The sequence below is a fragment of the Ovis canadensis genome, chromosome 21, assembly GCF_042477335.2.
Source record: "Ovis canadensis isolate MfBH-ARS-UI-01 breed Bighorn chromosome 21, ARS-UI_OviCan_v2, whole genome shotgun sequence".
Lineage (NCBI taxonomy): Eukaryota > Metazoa > Chordata > Mammalia > Artiodactyla > Bovidae > Ovis > Ovis canadensis.
This window is the reverse complement of record NC_091265.1, coordinates 51784031-51800151: the sequence shown is the minus strand read 5'-3', so window position 1 is coordinate 51800151 and position 16121 is coordinate 51784031. Positions and strand designations below refer to the sequence as shown.

Sequence of the window (16121 nt, the reverse complement as noted above, 5' to 3'; positions counted from 1 at the left end):
TCGCAGGGTTCTTCTCGTATCCTCACCAACCATGCCGCAGCTGGGAACCATGCTGTCCCCAGCATCCAGCCAGACCCCGCCGAGTTCTCAGGCTGCTGCCCGTGTTGTGAGCCACTCGGGCTCGGCTGGGCTCCCCCAGGTGCGGGTGGTGGCCCCGCCCAGCCTTCCCGCCGTGACACAGCCAGCAGGGCCGGCCCCGGCACTTCCACCGATGCCAACAGGAACACAGATCCGCATGCCAGCCACTGGTGCGCAGGCCAAAGGCGGGCCACAGGTAAGAGGGACGGGCTGCTCACGTGGGCTCATGAACCTGGCGGGCAGTCCGGGTCGGGACCCAGGACCTGGGTCACTGCTGCTGCTGCTGGCATTTGTCACAACAGCTCAGTTAATGCTCAGGGCCCAGTGACTGAGTTAGGAGTTGTGTTTGCACGTCGGGAGTCAGAACTATGGGAAGTTTAGTGATGTACCCCAGGCTGTGACATCAGGACCCTGGTGGATGGAGGTGGGATGTGAGTGAGGCCTGTGAGTGCTGGTGTCAGGCTCTTCTATCGTGACTCTGATCTTCTCTAGGCCACTGACCGTGGGGCTGTAGACGAGGGTCTCCTGCCTCGGGCCCCTGTGCTGTAAAGGGGTATGGTGTTTTCCCTCTCCTTGCATGGTTAAAGTGAGATGTTAGATAGGAAAGTGTTTCTGAAAGTTCAGCTGCTTTACCAGCATGTCAGAGCTCCACACTGTCCTTTTCAGGGGGTAGTGAGCGCTCGGTACTGTGAGCTTAGAGGGTGGTGACAGCTGGAGGCCTCTCTGGGTGCCGGTCTGCGGCTTCCTGTCTAATTAAACTCTCGGCCCACTGCCCGGAACTAGACAGTCATGGCCGCCGTTCCGGTCAAAGCGCAGACAGCGACGGCCACTGTGCAGCGGCCAGGACCCGGGTCGGCGGGGCTCACGGTGACAAGTCTCCCTGCGGCGGGCAACCCCACGAGCAAGCCCGCCACCAGCTCTCCTGGGGGCTCCACTCCCAGCACCCCCACAGCGGCTGTTCTTCAGAACGTCGCGGGACAGAACATTATCAAGCAGGTACATGAAGGCTGTCGGCGCGGGTCTGAGTCCTTTGCCCGGAATCAGAGGGAGACCTTAGTGGTTGTGACCTCTGATTCTGAGTTCATTTCTATTCAAGTGTGAGTTTCTAGTAAGGGCAGTGCAAGCTTGGGAGATGCTGGAAAGGGGTTTTTTGTTTCTTTCCATGTAATTCAGAATTTAGTAGCTGAGTCTTTGGATTTGGAGTCAACTTTTCACGGATTTGCTTAAACCTAAAACCCTGTAAATAGATAGAGTGCCTGATGAACTATGGACGGAAGTTCTTGACATTGTACAGGAGGCAGGGATCAAGACCATCCCCATGGAAAAGAAATGCAAAAAAGCAGAACAGCTGTCTGGGGAGGCCTTACTGTGAAAAGAAGAGAAGCGAAAATTAAAGGAGAAAAGGAAAGATATAAGCATCGGAATGAGGAGTTCCAAAGAATAGCAAGGAGAGATAAGAAAGCGTTCCTTAGCGATCAATGCAAAGAAATAAGGAAAACAATAGAATGGGAAAGACGAGATCTCTTCAAGAAAATTAGAGATACTAAGAGAATATTTCATGCAAAGATGAGCTCAATGAAGGACAGAAATGGTGTGGACCGAACAGAAGCAGAAGATATTAAGAAGAGGTGGCAGGAACACACAGAGTATCTGTACAAAAAAGATCTTCATGACCCGGATAATCACGATGGTGTGATCACTCACCTAGAGCCAGACATCCTGGAATGTGAAGTCAAATGGGCCTTAGAAAGCATCACTACGAACAGAGCTAGTGGGGATGATGGAATTTCAGTTGAGAGATTTCAAATCCTGAAAGATGATGCTGTGAAAGTGCTGCATTCAATATGCCAGCAATTTGGAAAACTCAGCAGTGGCCACAGGACTGCAAAAGGGCAGTTTTCATTCCAATCCCAAAGAAAGGCAATGCCAAAGAATGCTCAAACTACCGCACAATTATACTCATCTCACACACTAGTAAAGTAATGCTCAAAATTCTCCAAGTCAGGCTTCAGCAATACGTGAACTGTGAACTCCCTGATGTCCAGGCTGGTTTTAGAAAAGGCAGAGGAACCAGAGATCAAATTGCCAGCATCTGCTGGATCATGGAAAAAGCAAGAGAGTTCCAGAAAAACATCTATTTCTGCTCTATTGACTATGCCAAAGCCTTTGTGTGGATCACAATAAACTGTGGAAAATTCTTCAAGAGATGGGAATACCGGACCACCTGACCTGCCTCTTGAGAAACCTGTATGCAGGTCAGGAAGCAACAGTTAGAACTGGACATGGAACAACAGACTGGTTCCAAATAGGAAAAGAAGTACGTCAAGGCTGTATATTGTCACCCTGATTATTTAACTTATATACAGAGTACATCATGAGAAACGCTGGGCTGGAAGAAGCACAAGCTGGAATCAAGATTGCTGGGAGAAATACCAATCACCTCAGATAGGCAGATGACACCACCCTTATGGCAGAAAGTGAAGAGGAACTAAGAAGCCTCTTGATGAAAGTGAAAGAGGAGAGTGAAACAGTTGGCTTAAAGCTCAACATTCAGAAAACAAAGATCATGGCATCTGGTCCCATTACTTCATGGGAAATAGATGGGGAAACAGTGGAAACAGTGTCAGACTTTATCTTTTGGGGCTCCAAAATCACGGCAGATGGTGATTGCAGCCATGAAATTAAAAGACGCTTACTCCTTGGAAGGCAGGTTATGACCTGCCTAGATAGCATATTCAAAAGCAGAGACATTACTTTGCCAACAAAGGTCTATCTAGTCAAGGCTATGGTTTTTCCAGTAGTCATGTATGGATGTGAGAGCTGGACTGTGAAGAGGGCTGAGCGCCGAAGAATTGATGCTTTTTAACTGTGGTGTTGGAGAAGACTCTTGAGAGTCCCTTGGACTCCAAGGAGATCCATCCAGTCCATTCTAAAGGAGATCGGTCCTGGGTGTTCTTTGGAAGGACTGATGCTAAAGCTGAAACTCCAATACTTTTGCCATCTCATGTAATGAGTTGACTCATTGGAAAAGACTCTGATGCTGGGAGGGATTGAGGGCAGGAGGAGAAGGGGACGACAGAGGATGAGATGGCTGGATGGCATCACCGACTCAATGGACATGAGTTTGAGTGAACTCCGGGAGTTGGTGATGGACAGGGAGGCCTGGCATGCTGCAATTCGTGGGGTCGCAAAGGTCGGACATGACTGAGCGACTGAACTGAACTGAAAACCCTGTAGAATAGCTGGACAGGCGTTATTGGCATTTCCCTTTTTACTTGTAGAAATGGGACATGTCTGAGCTTTCATGGTGGTGTGTATGTGAAGATAACCGTTGAGCTGCAGGGACTGGTTGGGCACAGTCGCACCAGCTGCTGAGAGCAGGGCCTGGGCGCTGCTGAATGTGCTGTAGATGCTGAGTACTGTCGTTCTCATGACACTGCGGGGCAGCCACTTGGATTATTCCTATTTTACTGTGAAGAAACAGAACCACTAATGATGACGCAAAGTTATTTCTTCATCAAATGAAGGTTTCTTGAGTGCCTCCTGTGTGCCGGGCACTGTGCAGGGTGTGGGGTCAAGGGGTGAATCACACAGACTTGTAGTGTCACATGTCACAGCGCTGGGGGACAGGCACGTACTTCTGGGTCGGGTGCCATAAGGCCGTCACAGTCGGTCAGCGGGAGCGGGGCGGGTGGTCAAGGGTGATAGGCAGAGGTGGTGGCTGATGAGAGAAGGCCTGTCTGGGGAGGGGACTCATGAGCAAGGTAAGCCAAGCTGGAGAGCACGCCGTGCTGTGCTTGTCTGGGCCCAGCCTCCCAGGCGTGGGAATGGCATGTGACGAGGCCTCCATCAGGAGTGTGTAGGGAACAACAGGAAAGCAGCTGGAAGCTCCTGAGCATGTGTGAAGGTGTTAGAAGGTGAGGTTGCCAGCAGTTAAGTCAGGTCAGACTTTGCCTTTAATTTAGGTGTGACGGGAACCCTGGAAAGACTGTGGGCTGGGATGACTTGACCTAGTTTACGCTTAAAGAGATTCCTGCTTGGGGAGGGAGCTGGGAAGGGTGTTTAGGTGGAGGAGAACATAGGTAACTGTGGCTGATTCATGTTGGTATTTGCTACAAACCAGCATAATAGTATAAAGCAGTTATCTTTCAATTAAAGATATATAAATTAAAAAGAAACCCCTGCTTGCGCACTGTGGATACTGGGAGCCAGGAGCAGAAGCAGGGAAGGCACGTGGGAGGGGGTAGCAGCCATGTAGCTCCAGCATTAGGCATGTGTAGGGTGTGAAATGAGGCCTGAGAAGTGAGCACTCAGTGGACAGGGGTAGTGAGTGAGCTTGACCGGCACACTGGGTCATGGATTTTGGGGAACAGGTTTACGATAGAATGTGAGGCAAGGTAGGGGAGACAGTGATAGATAGCCTTGCTTTTGCTGAGGGCGGAGACCTGAGGCTGCAGGGGGATGTGGAGCGAGGCAGGGGTGGGCACACTTTAGGGTGGGGGCGGCACTGTGACACTCAGTGGTCCAGCAGAGGTGGGCGGTGGCTCACTAGACACAGTTGCTTGGCTAGGAGGGTCGCACCTGTTGCATGTGGATGTTGGCCGTAGGTAAGTAGGCGTTGTGAAAACCCAGGAAGTCTGGTCCCAGGGCTTACGCCCTTTAGCACCGAGCCTGGTGCTGCCTCAAAGCGGAGGTTGGCTCAGCCATAATTAGGTGTTTTTGAGACAGTAGGAGAAATGTGAGCGTGTCTTATAATATTTACTGGGTGGTTATTAGGTAAGAATAGATAGTTACTTTTAAATTTGGTCCTGGGCTATTTTATGTGAAGGGCTGGAGCAGCCTTGGATACCCAGGGACGAGTGTGTTGATAAGCAAAATGGTATTTATTGGTTTACTTTAAAATATTCCGACTCCCCCCTCCCTCCACCCGGGCCCCTGAAGAGTGGGGAAAAATAGATACCCCTGGCCATGTGGTGACTTCTGAAGCTGGTGGTACGTGACTTTGTTAGGCTGTTCTCTACTTTGGTGATCGTCCTCCGTTTTTCAAAGTAAAAAGTTAGGAAAGCTCGTGAAACACATGTCTCTTGTTCTGGAGGTTCCCCAGCTTTCCCCTGAAACCCTTTGAGCCTGGAGAAGACCTGTGTCAGTGCTCTTCTTCCCCTGCAGGTGGCGATCACTGGGCAGCTTGGCGTGAAGCCCCAGACAGGCAGCAGCGTGCCCCTCACAGCCACCAACTTCCGGATCCAGGGCAAGGACGTGCTGCGTCTGCCGCCCTCCTCCATCACCACGGACGCCAAGGGCCAGACGGTGCTGCGCATCACCCCAGACATGATGGCCACGCTGGCCAAGTCTCAGGTCACCACAGTCAAACTGACCCAGGACCTCTTTGGGACGGGCGCCGGTGCCACGGGCAAAGGCATCTCGGCAACCCTCCACGTCACATCCAACCCCGTTCATTCCACTGACAGCCCTGCCAAGGCCGGTGTGGCCACTGCCCCGTCGTCCACTCCAGCAGGGACCACTGTAGTCAAAGTGACTCCTGATCTCAAGCCAGCGGAAGCCTCGAGTTCAGCTTTTCGCTTGATGCCAGCGCTCGGCGTGAGCGTGGCCGACCAGAAGGGGAAAAACACAGTGGCCTCATCAGAAGCAAAACCAGCTGCCACCATTCGCATTGTGCAGGGCCTGGGGGTGATGCCCCCCAAAGCAGGCCAGACCATCACGGTTGCAGCTCACACCAAGCAAGGGCCCTCAGTGGCCGGTGGGTCCGGAACTGTTCATACGTCGGCCGTGTCCATGCCCAGTGTGAACGCTGCCGTGTCCAAGACCGTGGCTGTGGCTTCTGGGGCGGCCAGTGCCCCCATCAGCATCGGGACCGGAGCCCCCGCCGTGCGGCAGGTCCCAGTCAGCACCGCGGTTGTCTCCACGTCCCAGGCCGTGAGTAACTTGAGGGGTGTAGACTAGAAGCCCAGTCTAGCTCCTCTTTTGACCCGGACAGGCGTATTCACCATATGACTCTTGCTTGTTTAGTTCTGAAACACGTTACGAAAGTGTGGCACAGGCAGTAGTTCTCATGACAGTAGAGCCGCGCAGAGGTGCGTGGAGTAAATACGAGCTTTCTCTTCCCGCTCTCCGGTTCCCCTTTCATGAGGCTCATCACTAGTGGTGTTTTGCCATTTATCCTCCAAGTCCTTTTTCTGAGCATTTCCATACATATGTACGAAATTTTAAGATCCCTGTGAGAAACCTCAGTCTATATACTTTTGTGTGATTTGCTTTGTTCATTTAAAAGTATGTCTTGGGGGTTGTTCCAGATTCTATGCAGAGACTGTGCCCTTTCAGTGAGATCACTGTCCTTTGTTAACACCCGGCGCTACGGGGCCTGTTTGTTGTGTGAACACGGGGCAGTGTTTCTGGAGTGGGTCGGGGAGGTGTGCATCAAATGTTCTGACACTCCCGCTGTGTTAGGCGAAAGACCACACCAGCTTACGCTCCATCAGCCAGCCTTCTGTTTCCCTTACCCCTTAACCAGCACTTGGGAGCCTGTTCTGTAAATCTTTACGTCTCCATCTTACTGGGGTTCTGTTTCTCTTTTCCTGGTCTTTGGTGGCGTGGGCATCCCTTTGTTGGGGGAGGTTGGTGAGGGCTCTCCAGGGGTGAATGGGACATTTGCCATTGTTTTTCTGGGGTGTTTTTCTGGTATTTTCATGTTGTGTGAGCTTGTACCAACCTTTATATTTTCCACATAATAGTTCTTATATGTGTAGAAAATATTTTCTTTCAGTCTGTCATTTTTTAACCTTGCACGTGAAGCCTTTTTGCTCTGAAGGCATTTTATCTGATTAGATCATCAGCATTTTCTGGTTCCTAGGTTTCACGTCTCATGCCTTAGTCCAGGGTTATGAAGATGTTGGCTCTCGTTTTCATAAAATATTTTTAGAGTTTAAAAAAAGTATAATGGATAAATCCACTTGAAATGTATTTCTGTGAATGTCACGTGTGATAAAGCTCATCTTACATTTTTCACATTATTCTAGCATCGTTGACCTTATCGTAAACCAGGTTCCTGTATCAACAGGTGTGTTTTGGGGAGCAGGTGTTTATTCTTCGGCCTGTAGGTAGGGGGCAGTGTTCTGTATGGTGGCTGCATCTGGACAGTAGAGAACACAGTCTGACTTCTCTAAGTAAGCCGCATAGAAAAACCTCATCAATTAGGATAAAATCCAGAGTGATGGGGAGAGGAGGACCAACACGGTAGTAAAGCCAGGCAACCAACCCTAAAGTGCAGTGTGGCTTTAAAGGAGATGCTTGTTGAGGTTCTCACATCAGAGAATTAAGGCAATGAGGAAGTGGCGCTCACTTGATCCACTTTTCTCTTGAGTCCTGACACAGGTGTGTCCCGCGGCATCCAGCTTGTGGCCATCAGTCGGGGTGACTAAGCGGAGAGCTCCGGGTGGGGCAGGCAGGTTGAGGGGTGGTGCCTAGGCAGCTGGTTGCCTCGCTCACAGAGGGATGCTCGGTTGGTGAGTGCTGCTCTGAAGTCTCCCCAGCCCCGGGCTTCTTGGCACAGCCCTGTAGCCCTCAGTCAGTTCCCTGAGGGCACTACCTGGCTGCGTCCTCTGGCCTACTGGCACCGTTAAGTGCTTTCTAAGGGGCTACAGTTGAGTCATTTGGAGGTCGGTGTCCGGCCCGGGGGACAGGTTTCCTCCTCAGTGCCTGGTTGTTGTAGAACCAGCTTACCTGTAGGAAAGATTGATTCCTTTTCTTTGCATCTTGTCAGTTACTCCTCTCGAGTTATATTTTTCAAGTCAGATTTACACAAGATTTTACCGTGTATAAGTTTTATCAACCAAAGGTTAAAACCAGGCAACCTAAAAACTGGTGGCCGTAGTGACCTGCCCTGACCATCCTTAAGTCCCAGACACGCCAGGCATCTCCAGCTCCCTTTGCGCTCCTCCCCCACATTTAACTGTGGGGTGCACTTCTCTCTTGGGTGAGTTTAGTATTAGTGTCCCCAGCTCTGCTTCCTCATCTCCGGGAGGAACAGCACCCAGGAATGGGCCCTGCTGTGTGCTCCCCTGTCCTGCACCTAACCGTGGTAACTCCTGATTGCCTCTGTCCCAGCTCGGGTCTTCCGCCTGGCTGCCATGTGCCAAGTGTCAGGGTGCGGAGTGAGAGCCTCCCCTCTGGGAGCCCAGCCTCTGCTGCCCTGAAGGGAACACACCCTTTCCCCTGTGGCTTGGGTGCGCGTTTTATCCTGATGCCGGCAGGTGCACTCAGCTGCTCTGATTCGGCAGGAAGGAGGAGGCTTACAGACAGATAACCCCTTGGTAGAACACACGAGCCCTCACCTGGACCCCAGCTATAGGATCACTGGGCTCTGCAGAGGGCCCCTCGGCTCCTGCAGCCCCTGGGTGACGCTGCGTGGTGGTCCTTGCCTCCTCCTTTCCATAAACCTGATTCTTTTTCTCTGTAGGGTAAGCTGCCTACCCGGATCACAGTTCCACTGTCTGTCATCAGCCAGCCCATGAAGGGCAAGAGTGTGGTCACAGCCCCCATCATCAAAGGCAACCTGGGGGCCAAGTAAGTGCTGGGGGCTCCTGGACACGAGGGTATGTGGAAGGCGGCTGGTTTCCTGGGCTCCTTCATTGTGCTTGACAGTGTCTCATGCACCTCAAGTTGTTCCAGGCGCTGGGGATAAAGTGAGGTCAGTGCTACCAACAGGCTCATGCTGTAGGAACAGTGAACTAACCTCGTCTATGGGCTGGTAGTGCATGCTCTGGGAACAGAGCAAGGGGCCGACAGGAGGCACTGGGTAGAGTGGGCGGTGACCGGCGTGCTGTTAGGGAAGCCTCCCCTCGAAGTCAAGCCCTGGGGTGTGATGGCGCAGAGGGCGAGGGCCTCCCTGGGGCCAGGGCTTTGTGGCTCTGACTTGACGAGAGTGAAGGTGAAGACAGGAGTCTGGGTGTCTGGGCAGCTGCCCTGGGGCCGGGTCTCTTGCTGGGAGCGCACACCTCCTGACGCCCATCCTGACCCCGGCCGGTCACCAGGTAGACACAGAGCCTTTTCATCCAGAGCACCAGGGGCCTTTGTCTGGCATGGGAGTGTGGCAGCTGTAAGAAGGGGTGGGATCTCTGGCTGGTTGTCCTGTCAGTCCAGTGCTGGGGTCCCCTGGCCCGGGCCTGGCCTCACGCCTCTCCCCCACAGCCTCGGGGGGCTGGGCCGCAACATCATCCTCACCACCATGCCGGCGGGCGCGAAGCTCATCGCTGGCAACAAGCCAGTCAGCTTCCTCACGGCCCAGCAGCTGCAGCAGCTCCAGCAGCAGGGGCAGGCCACACAGGTGAGGCCCAGTGCCCACGCAGGGCTCGGGCTACTCCCTTCCCCACGCGCTCATCCTCACTGCGGGCCACTGGCCATCTGCCCACCAGCCTCTCTCTCTGTGCACAGGTGCGCATCCAGACAGTCCCCGCATCCCACCTCCAGCAGGGAACAGCCTCCGGTTCCTCTAAGGCCGTCTCCACTGTCGTCGTGACCACGGCCCCGTCTCCTAAGCAGGCACCCGAGCAGCAGTGATTCTCAGGGAGGAAGACATTCAGCGGCTGGACGCCACGCCAGTTGGCCTTCAGGCTGGGAGGGCAGGAGCACGGTGGCTGCCTCGCCCCGCTCCACCAGGCTGGGTGGGTGTCTGAGGAAGGCCAGCAGTGGGATGCCAGCTGCGCTCCGCGGGGAGTGGGCTGTGCCAGGTGTCCTGGGCCCCTGAGTTCTGTCCTGTCTGGTCCGGGAGAAGTGTTTCTGGTGGGGGTGTGTGAACTCACCGTGGTCACACGAGCCCAGCTCTCCCGAGAGGAGACACTGGGGACGGGCTAATGTCACGGGTATGTGGATGGTGAGTGAGACTCGTTCTGTGCAGGGGTTGTGTTTACCCTGGCCTTGTCTGTGATTGGTGGTCTGGGTTGTCGTTCTGTGTCCAGATATTTTTATGTAACATTTTTTGAAAAAACCTGTTGTATACCTCTATCAAGTGGAAACCTGGGCTTAGACACGCCCCCACCCCCCAAAAATGCATATTAAGTTGCTTCAGTAGTGTCTGGCTCTTTGTAGTCCTGTGGACTGCAGCAAGCCCAGGCTCCTCTGTCCATGGAATTCTCTAGGCAAGAATACTGGAGTGGGTTGCCGTTTCCTTCTCCAGGGGATCTTCCTGACCCAGGGATTGAACCCAGGTCTCCTGCATTGCAGGCAGATTTACTTAATTTTTTGACCAGAGTGAAAGAACAGCAAGATTGCTAGTAAGTTGTTGGCTGACTTGATAGCTGCATGCTGACAGAGTGGCCATGAGCTGGGGGAGAAATGTGGGCAGTGAGGCATGGGGTCCCAGAAGTGGAATTAGTGTGGCAGCTCTGCCTAAAGATGGGCAGTCAGGATCTTGCCTGCGGTCCGCCCTTCACTCGCTGACTCTGTCCTCCTTGTCAAGCCTGTCTACATGTACGTCCAGAGCCAGTGGACAGAGCAGGCAGAGGCTAGGACACATAACTGCTTTCGCAGCACAAGCTTTATTGTGGTTCAGAGAGGATACGTTTTGCTTTGCTCCAGAGCAAGAGTCAGCAAACCTTGTTCCTTGGGTTGGCTACCCGGTTTTGTAAAATGTTGTACTGGAACATAGCCCACATCCATTCACTTAGGTATGGTCTGTGGCTGCTTCCAGTTAGAAGGCAGAACTCGGTAGTTGTCACAGAGACTGCACAGCCTCAAGTCCAAAAAATTTCCTACCTGACCCGTTGAGTAGAACCTTGCTGCTTCTGCACCAGAATGTGGTGGGCCCGGGGAGTATGTGGCCACGAGGCAGCACCAGCTGCAGAGGAGATGGGTCTGGGTTTATTGTCATTAGCTCCTGGCTATTCACGGTTCTCAGTCTCCACTGAGCTATAGGCAGAGCTCAGAATGTGGTTTTAAAATGTAATTAAAAGCATTGGTTGTCAACAATATGTGCCTCTTTCATACTGGAGTGGGCGTTGGGTGGTAAAGCTTTTCTGCAGTCATGGGGCTTTCCTGTCTCTCAGGAAAGTATCCGGGTTATTAAGAATGTTTCCCTCACCCATGAAAGTTCAGTGACACTCTTTGATGGGGTCAGGGTAAGGAAGTGGAGTTGGAGGGCAGAGAAGTGGAATGGCATCTTTGGGAGGGGTTGCTGGGTGGAAATTGAGTATCAGGCAAGCTGCAGTGGTGCAGAGAAAGTTAGAGCAGTTCACTGGACACACAGACGTTTGATTCCTAAAGCAGATCTGTGAAATAGGCACGGTCATCCTCTTTTAACTGAGAGGATCTGCGTCTTGAGTTGAGGTTAGAAAGAACCAAGATATTAGTGCAGTCTTCTGGTTGTAGGTCAAGCGCTCTCTTTGCTGCCTTCCTGTGGGGAAGTGACGTGTCCTGATGAGACCTGGTGGCCACCCCAAGCCGGGAGGGCTGAACCTAGGGGCCAGATTGCAGAGGTGAAGGGGTGGGGCAGGATGGAGCTCTTGACGGGTGGTTGAGGGCTGGCGCAGAGAGGAGGTTGGTGATGGGGAGAGGTGGAGCCTGCAGGGAGGGAAAACAGCCTTTGAGCTGAGTGGAGGAGGGCACGTCCACATGGTGTCACTCCCTGCAGCACATTGCACGTGGAAACCCCGGGTCCTGGTTTCCGGGTGAGAAAGAGGCAGTAATTTGAGGAATCCTGGCTCTGGTATTTACTGCTGGTTAAAACAAACCTCTTCTGAATTTACTTAACAAATGATTTAATGATGTGTCCAGCCTTAACCCTCAACCCCGCTTTATTTGCTGAAGTCACCTGACTCTGACTGTCTCCCTGGTGCCCAGACATTACATCCTAGCAGACAGGTTTTTTTCAGAGCCCTGGTGATGTGTGACCTGGTGCTGCCTGCCCAGCCTGTCTGTGGGTCCCCAGGGTGGCAGCCTCTCCTCCCCGCAGGCTGCTCCAGTGACACTGCCAGCACAGGCACCAGCTGTGGCTGCTTCCGGGCAGACCTCAGGGGTCTTTCAGAGACGTGGGAACTATCATGGGGGTTTGGGGGCAACAAATCCAGAAGAATTTGGTTCAGAGCCTGGCATAAGTATGCAGACCACGTATCTGAGACTAGATTTGGTACAGGGCATCATGATGGGTTTGTACTTCATCACACACACCTCCGTGAAGGTGTCTCAACCTGTGCTGTGCAGGAGGCGTCAAAACAAGTTTTAACATTTGCATCTGACCCTCAACACCTCAATCCCTCACTTTGGAGAAGATGCTGCAGTCCCCTAAAGTGTTTTGTCCCCTCCTGGTGAAAGGAAGACTGGGACTAGGTTTCTTCTCACCTCCAGTCCCTGAGGAAAGAACATGTTTTACATTAAATACTGGTAAAGAACTTGCTTCATTCAGGACTTGCCCAGTGAATGTTTGGGTCCGTACTTAGCACGCAGAGCAAAGTGAATCCTGAGAGGGGACCCGCGGGTTCTTTTCTCAGAATTCTGTCAGTATCTCCAGGTAGCTCGTTGTTAATCCCTGAGGTGTGACTTCAGCCCTGAGCTGCTGGCTCACCCGGGGAGGTTGGTTGCCTGTCACATAAGTATAGCATTTCTTCCACAGAGCATCCGGCTTCACACGGATGACCTCTGCTGGGTGGGTGTGCAGTAGTGGAGAGTGCAGGACAGAGGAGCTGGCCTCAGTCTTGCTGAGGACTGGCTTAGGGACTTAGTGACTTTGTGGCCTTAGGCTACTCCTGTTCAGTTTAGGGCCCCAGGTTCTTGCAGTGCAGGCAGTTGTGAGAATCTCACGAGATTGAGTGCATTTCAAGGTCTGGGAAATCCTGTACGAATGAGTGGCACTGTGAGTCCACACGGCCTTTCACATCTGTCCTAACCCACTCTTACAGAGCCTGACTAACTCCATGTTTTCTTTGCTCAAGAGTTCATACCTGGATTCTCACTGCCTGGGATGTGCTTTTCTACAGGGCATCCCTATCCTGCCGCCTTCTTCCCTCCTTCATGTCCTGGAGACACCAGTCACCCTGCATGGAACTGCTTATAGCGCTCCCTTTAGGCTGAATTCCATGCTGGACACATATTTTATAATCCTTAGCAACCATTGCTGTGCTGTTGCAAAGTAAATCTTTAATAAATTTTTGTTGAAGGAAGTTTAAAAAAAAAAGATCCAGAACTAAGATTTGCGTATCTAGGGTTTGTTACTTATTTAAGATTCACATTCTTTGCAGGATTTGGAGGATTCTTATCCTTTGCTTTCAGCTATATTTAAATTCAAAGCCTCCCTTGACCTGACATTTCTCTCTGCCTCATTATGAAGCTCTCTCAGCACCCTGTCATTAGGTACTTCTGAGGAGTAAGAACATCTGAGTTCAGCCTTAAGCTGGACCAGACTGGCTTCCTGGTTAAACACAAAGTCACTTTGGCCCAAACTCGTTGTTTATCAACAGTGAGTGGTATTGCAGTCCTCTGGAGTATTAGGATTAGTTAGGAAATGCTTAACAAGTAATACTTAAAATACCAAAGCTTGTGGATTATTTTACTTAAAAAAATTAGAGTTATCTCTCTAAAGGTTCTGTCATTGACTTGATTTCTGATAGGAAAGTGCCTGCCGCATTTGAGAGAAATGGGGCTAAATTATCAAAACAGTAAATTCTTCTGGATTTGTATCTTGAATTCATCCAGGAGGTCACTTCCTGTTCTGAAACTTTCAGTCTGATTTCTCCGTATTCTGAGATGCACATAAAGGTTGACGTCATTTTTCTCGACAGAATAGCACACCCACACGGACCTTAGTTGGTTAAGCGAGATGGTGGGACCCTAGGAGCAGATCACAGTGAGGGCGGCGGTGGAGGCAGGGAGCTGGCCCGCTGATCGCTGGCCGAGCACCTTCAGGACACGCCACCCTCCGCTGCTGACCGGGAGCTGCCCCTACTCCTCGTCTGAGCCACTCAGGAGGGCCTTCCGGTATGTGTGATCCGACCTCAGCTTCTGAATCCCAATGACTTCTCTGTCTTCCGGCCTCTTCACCCGCGTCAAGAAGCTGTAACGGGGACAGCAAGGGCAGATGGGTGAGCCCCCAAGTTGCCTTACTCCCTCACCCAGGGGTGCAGAGGCATTCACCGGCTCTCAGAGCATTCTGTCTCTTTCAGATACTGCCTTTCTGACCGCTTAGACAGGACTCTGGTAGATGAAGGGCCTCAGGATCAGTAGTACTTACAGGTTAGTGTTGCAACTGAGACTGGACCTAGGTCTCCCCTCGCCCCCAGTTTATCATTTCACAGACTGGGCAGTAGAACTAAAAGGAACCACGGCCTGCTTGCCTGCTGTTTAATGTGTGTGGAACTCTCTGGGTGAAGCATCTCTGCATTGGGTAGGGAAGTCAGGAACCAGGAGAGAACGAGGCATCTCTGACGACACAGAACTAGTAGGACCAGGTGCATGGTGGTTAGACTTGGGCTCTGCCATTTCCTCCTGGGGTGACCTTGACCCAGTTACCCACTCTTGCGAAGCCTTGGTTTCCCCAGCTACAAACATCACGTGCATCCTTCACAGGGGGGCCGTGAAGTGAGGTGATTTATACACTAAGTGTAACCAGAGTGCCGGGGCACAGGCAGTGCCTGGCACTCGGAGCTGCTCTCACGGCCTGGAGACCAGTGCCGTAGTGAACGCCTGCTGCTGTGGCGTCTCACCTGAGGGTCACGTGTGCCTGCACCCAGCGCTTAGGTGATGGGCTCCGGGTGAACCAGCACAGAGTCCTGATGCAGAGCTGCTCCTGTCAGACCTCTGGCCTAAAACCCACCAGAACTGCCTTCAAAACCTGGGTCTGTTGGATCTCTGTGACCAGACAGGTCCTGTGTCTTCTCAGATTTCATCACCCTCGTGTGCAGGCACAGAGTACCTTGCCCAGAAGTAGGTGTATGCCTGGCCCTCATCAAGTGGTGGGTGTTTGCACTGCTCAGTTAGGAGAGGTGGTCTCTGGAGGTTAGAACAGTGTGGGGTGATACATTTCCAGGACAGGGTTGGTTAGGAGGACACACTTGACAAGAGTCACCTCCTCTTGGACCTACCAGTAAACCAGTGAGTAGCTGGCGGCCACGATGCAGAGCGCGGCCAGGAAGTGCCAGGAGAAGCACATGGTGACGAACATGATGTTGTCGTGGCTGTTCTGGTCCCATTCAGGGCCTCCAAAAGGCGGGAACAGCACGAACCCAATCTGGTGGATTAAAACAGGGGAGCCAGCCTTGCTGTTAGTTGGGCCTATGAAGCCCCCGAGCCCGTCAGAGTGTTTGCAGTTACCCAGACAGCTCACACCCCACCCCTCTGCTTGTGTTGAGTGGCCTCTGTGCAGGGAATTGCTCTCAGCTCTGGGTGCAGTGCGGCCTTGCTTAAGGTTTCAGGGCCCACGTTGCGGATGAGCAGTTTAGCAAGAGTCTGATAACAGTATTAGTAGCTCTGCTGGGAAGGTCGGTCAGGGACAGCCTCAGCCTCTCACTTGTTTATGCATCAGCAGGACGTGGACGGCTAAGGTGTCACAGGTCATGGGTGGGCAGAGAAGCGGGCCCTGAGCCCCTTTGCGTGGTGCGTCAGTGCTGCCTCTCCTGGCCTGCTCAGCACACTTGCTTCATCCTGGCCCGCGCCAAGTGAGGGGCATGGGTTTACCTGCCAGAACCAGGTGGCCTGCAGGAGGAGGAGGCTGGTGCGGAAGAGTTCCAGCACGATGTTGTCCCGAAGGACTACTTCCACGGAGAGGCTGAGGGCACCTCCGAATACAGCGTACAGCAGCAGGGAGTGGATGTGCTGGTCCAGCGGCGGCCGGTTGTGCACGTGGTAATAGAAGAGGAAGCCTGCGTGGAGCAGAGACCGTCAGGCCCGAGCAGCCCCTCCTGACCTCAGCCTCATTGGGAAATGTCTGCGTGAAAGCTGGATCTTCCAGCACTCAGGAAGCCAGTTCACACAACGCTCGGGGGCAACTCTGATGCAGGGTGTGTGTGTGTGTAAGTGTGTAAGCAGCACAGGATGAATCTTAA

The 16121-nt window shown here is 52.6% G+C and overlaps 2 protein-coding genes across 11 annotated transcripts in view; one reads left to right on the top strand and one right to left on the bottom strand.

The window, feature by feature from the left end:
• NFRKB (nuclear factor related to kappaB binding protein) overlaps positions 1-11058 on the top strand; it is a 34066-nt gene extending 23008 nt beyond the window's left edge. For 8 of the 10 annotated variants that reach the window (XM_069566451.1, XM_069566455.1, XM_069566456.1 and 5 more), the window contains 6 exons: positions 7-274; positions 862-1074; positions 5245-6012; positions 8552-8658; positions 9283-9418; positions 9526-11058. In XM_069566451.1, the coding sequence (XP_069422552.1) occupies positions 7-274; positions 862-1074; positions 5245-6012; positions 8552-8658; positions 9283-9418; positions 9526-9651 (1618 nt within the window). In that variant the 3' untranslated portion in view covers positions 9652-11058. The remainder of the gene's footprint in view (positions 1-6; positions 275-861; positions 1075-5244; positions 6013-8551; positions 8659-9282; positions 9419-9525) is intronic. The other 2 variants (XM_069566459.1, XM_069566460.1) reach the window with 1 other exon arrangement.
• TMEM45B (transmembrane protein 45B) overlaps positions 10610-16121 on the bottom strand; it is a 27649-nt gene continuing 22137 nt past the window's right edge. Inside the window, exons 4-6 of the mRNA XM_069566461.1 lie at positions 15754-15938; positions 15162-15307; positions 10610-14134 (exon numbers count right to left, since the gene is read on the bottom strand). Of these exons, the coding sequence (XP_069422562.1) occupies positions 14023-14134; positions 15162-15307; positions 15754-15938 (443 nt within the window). The 3' untranslated portion in view covers positions 10610-14022. The remainder of the gene's footprint in view (positions 14135-15161; positions 15308-15753; positions 15939-16121) is intronic.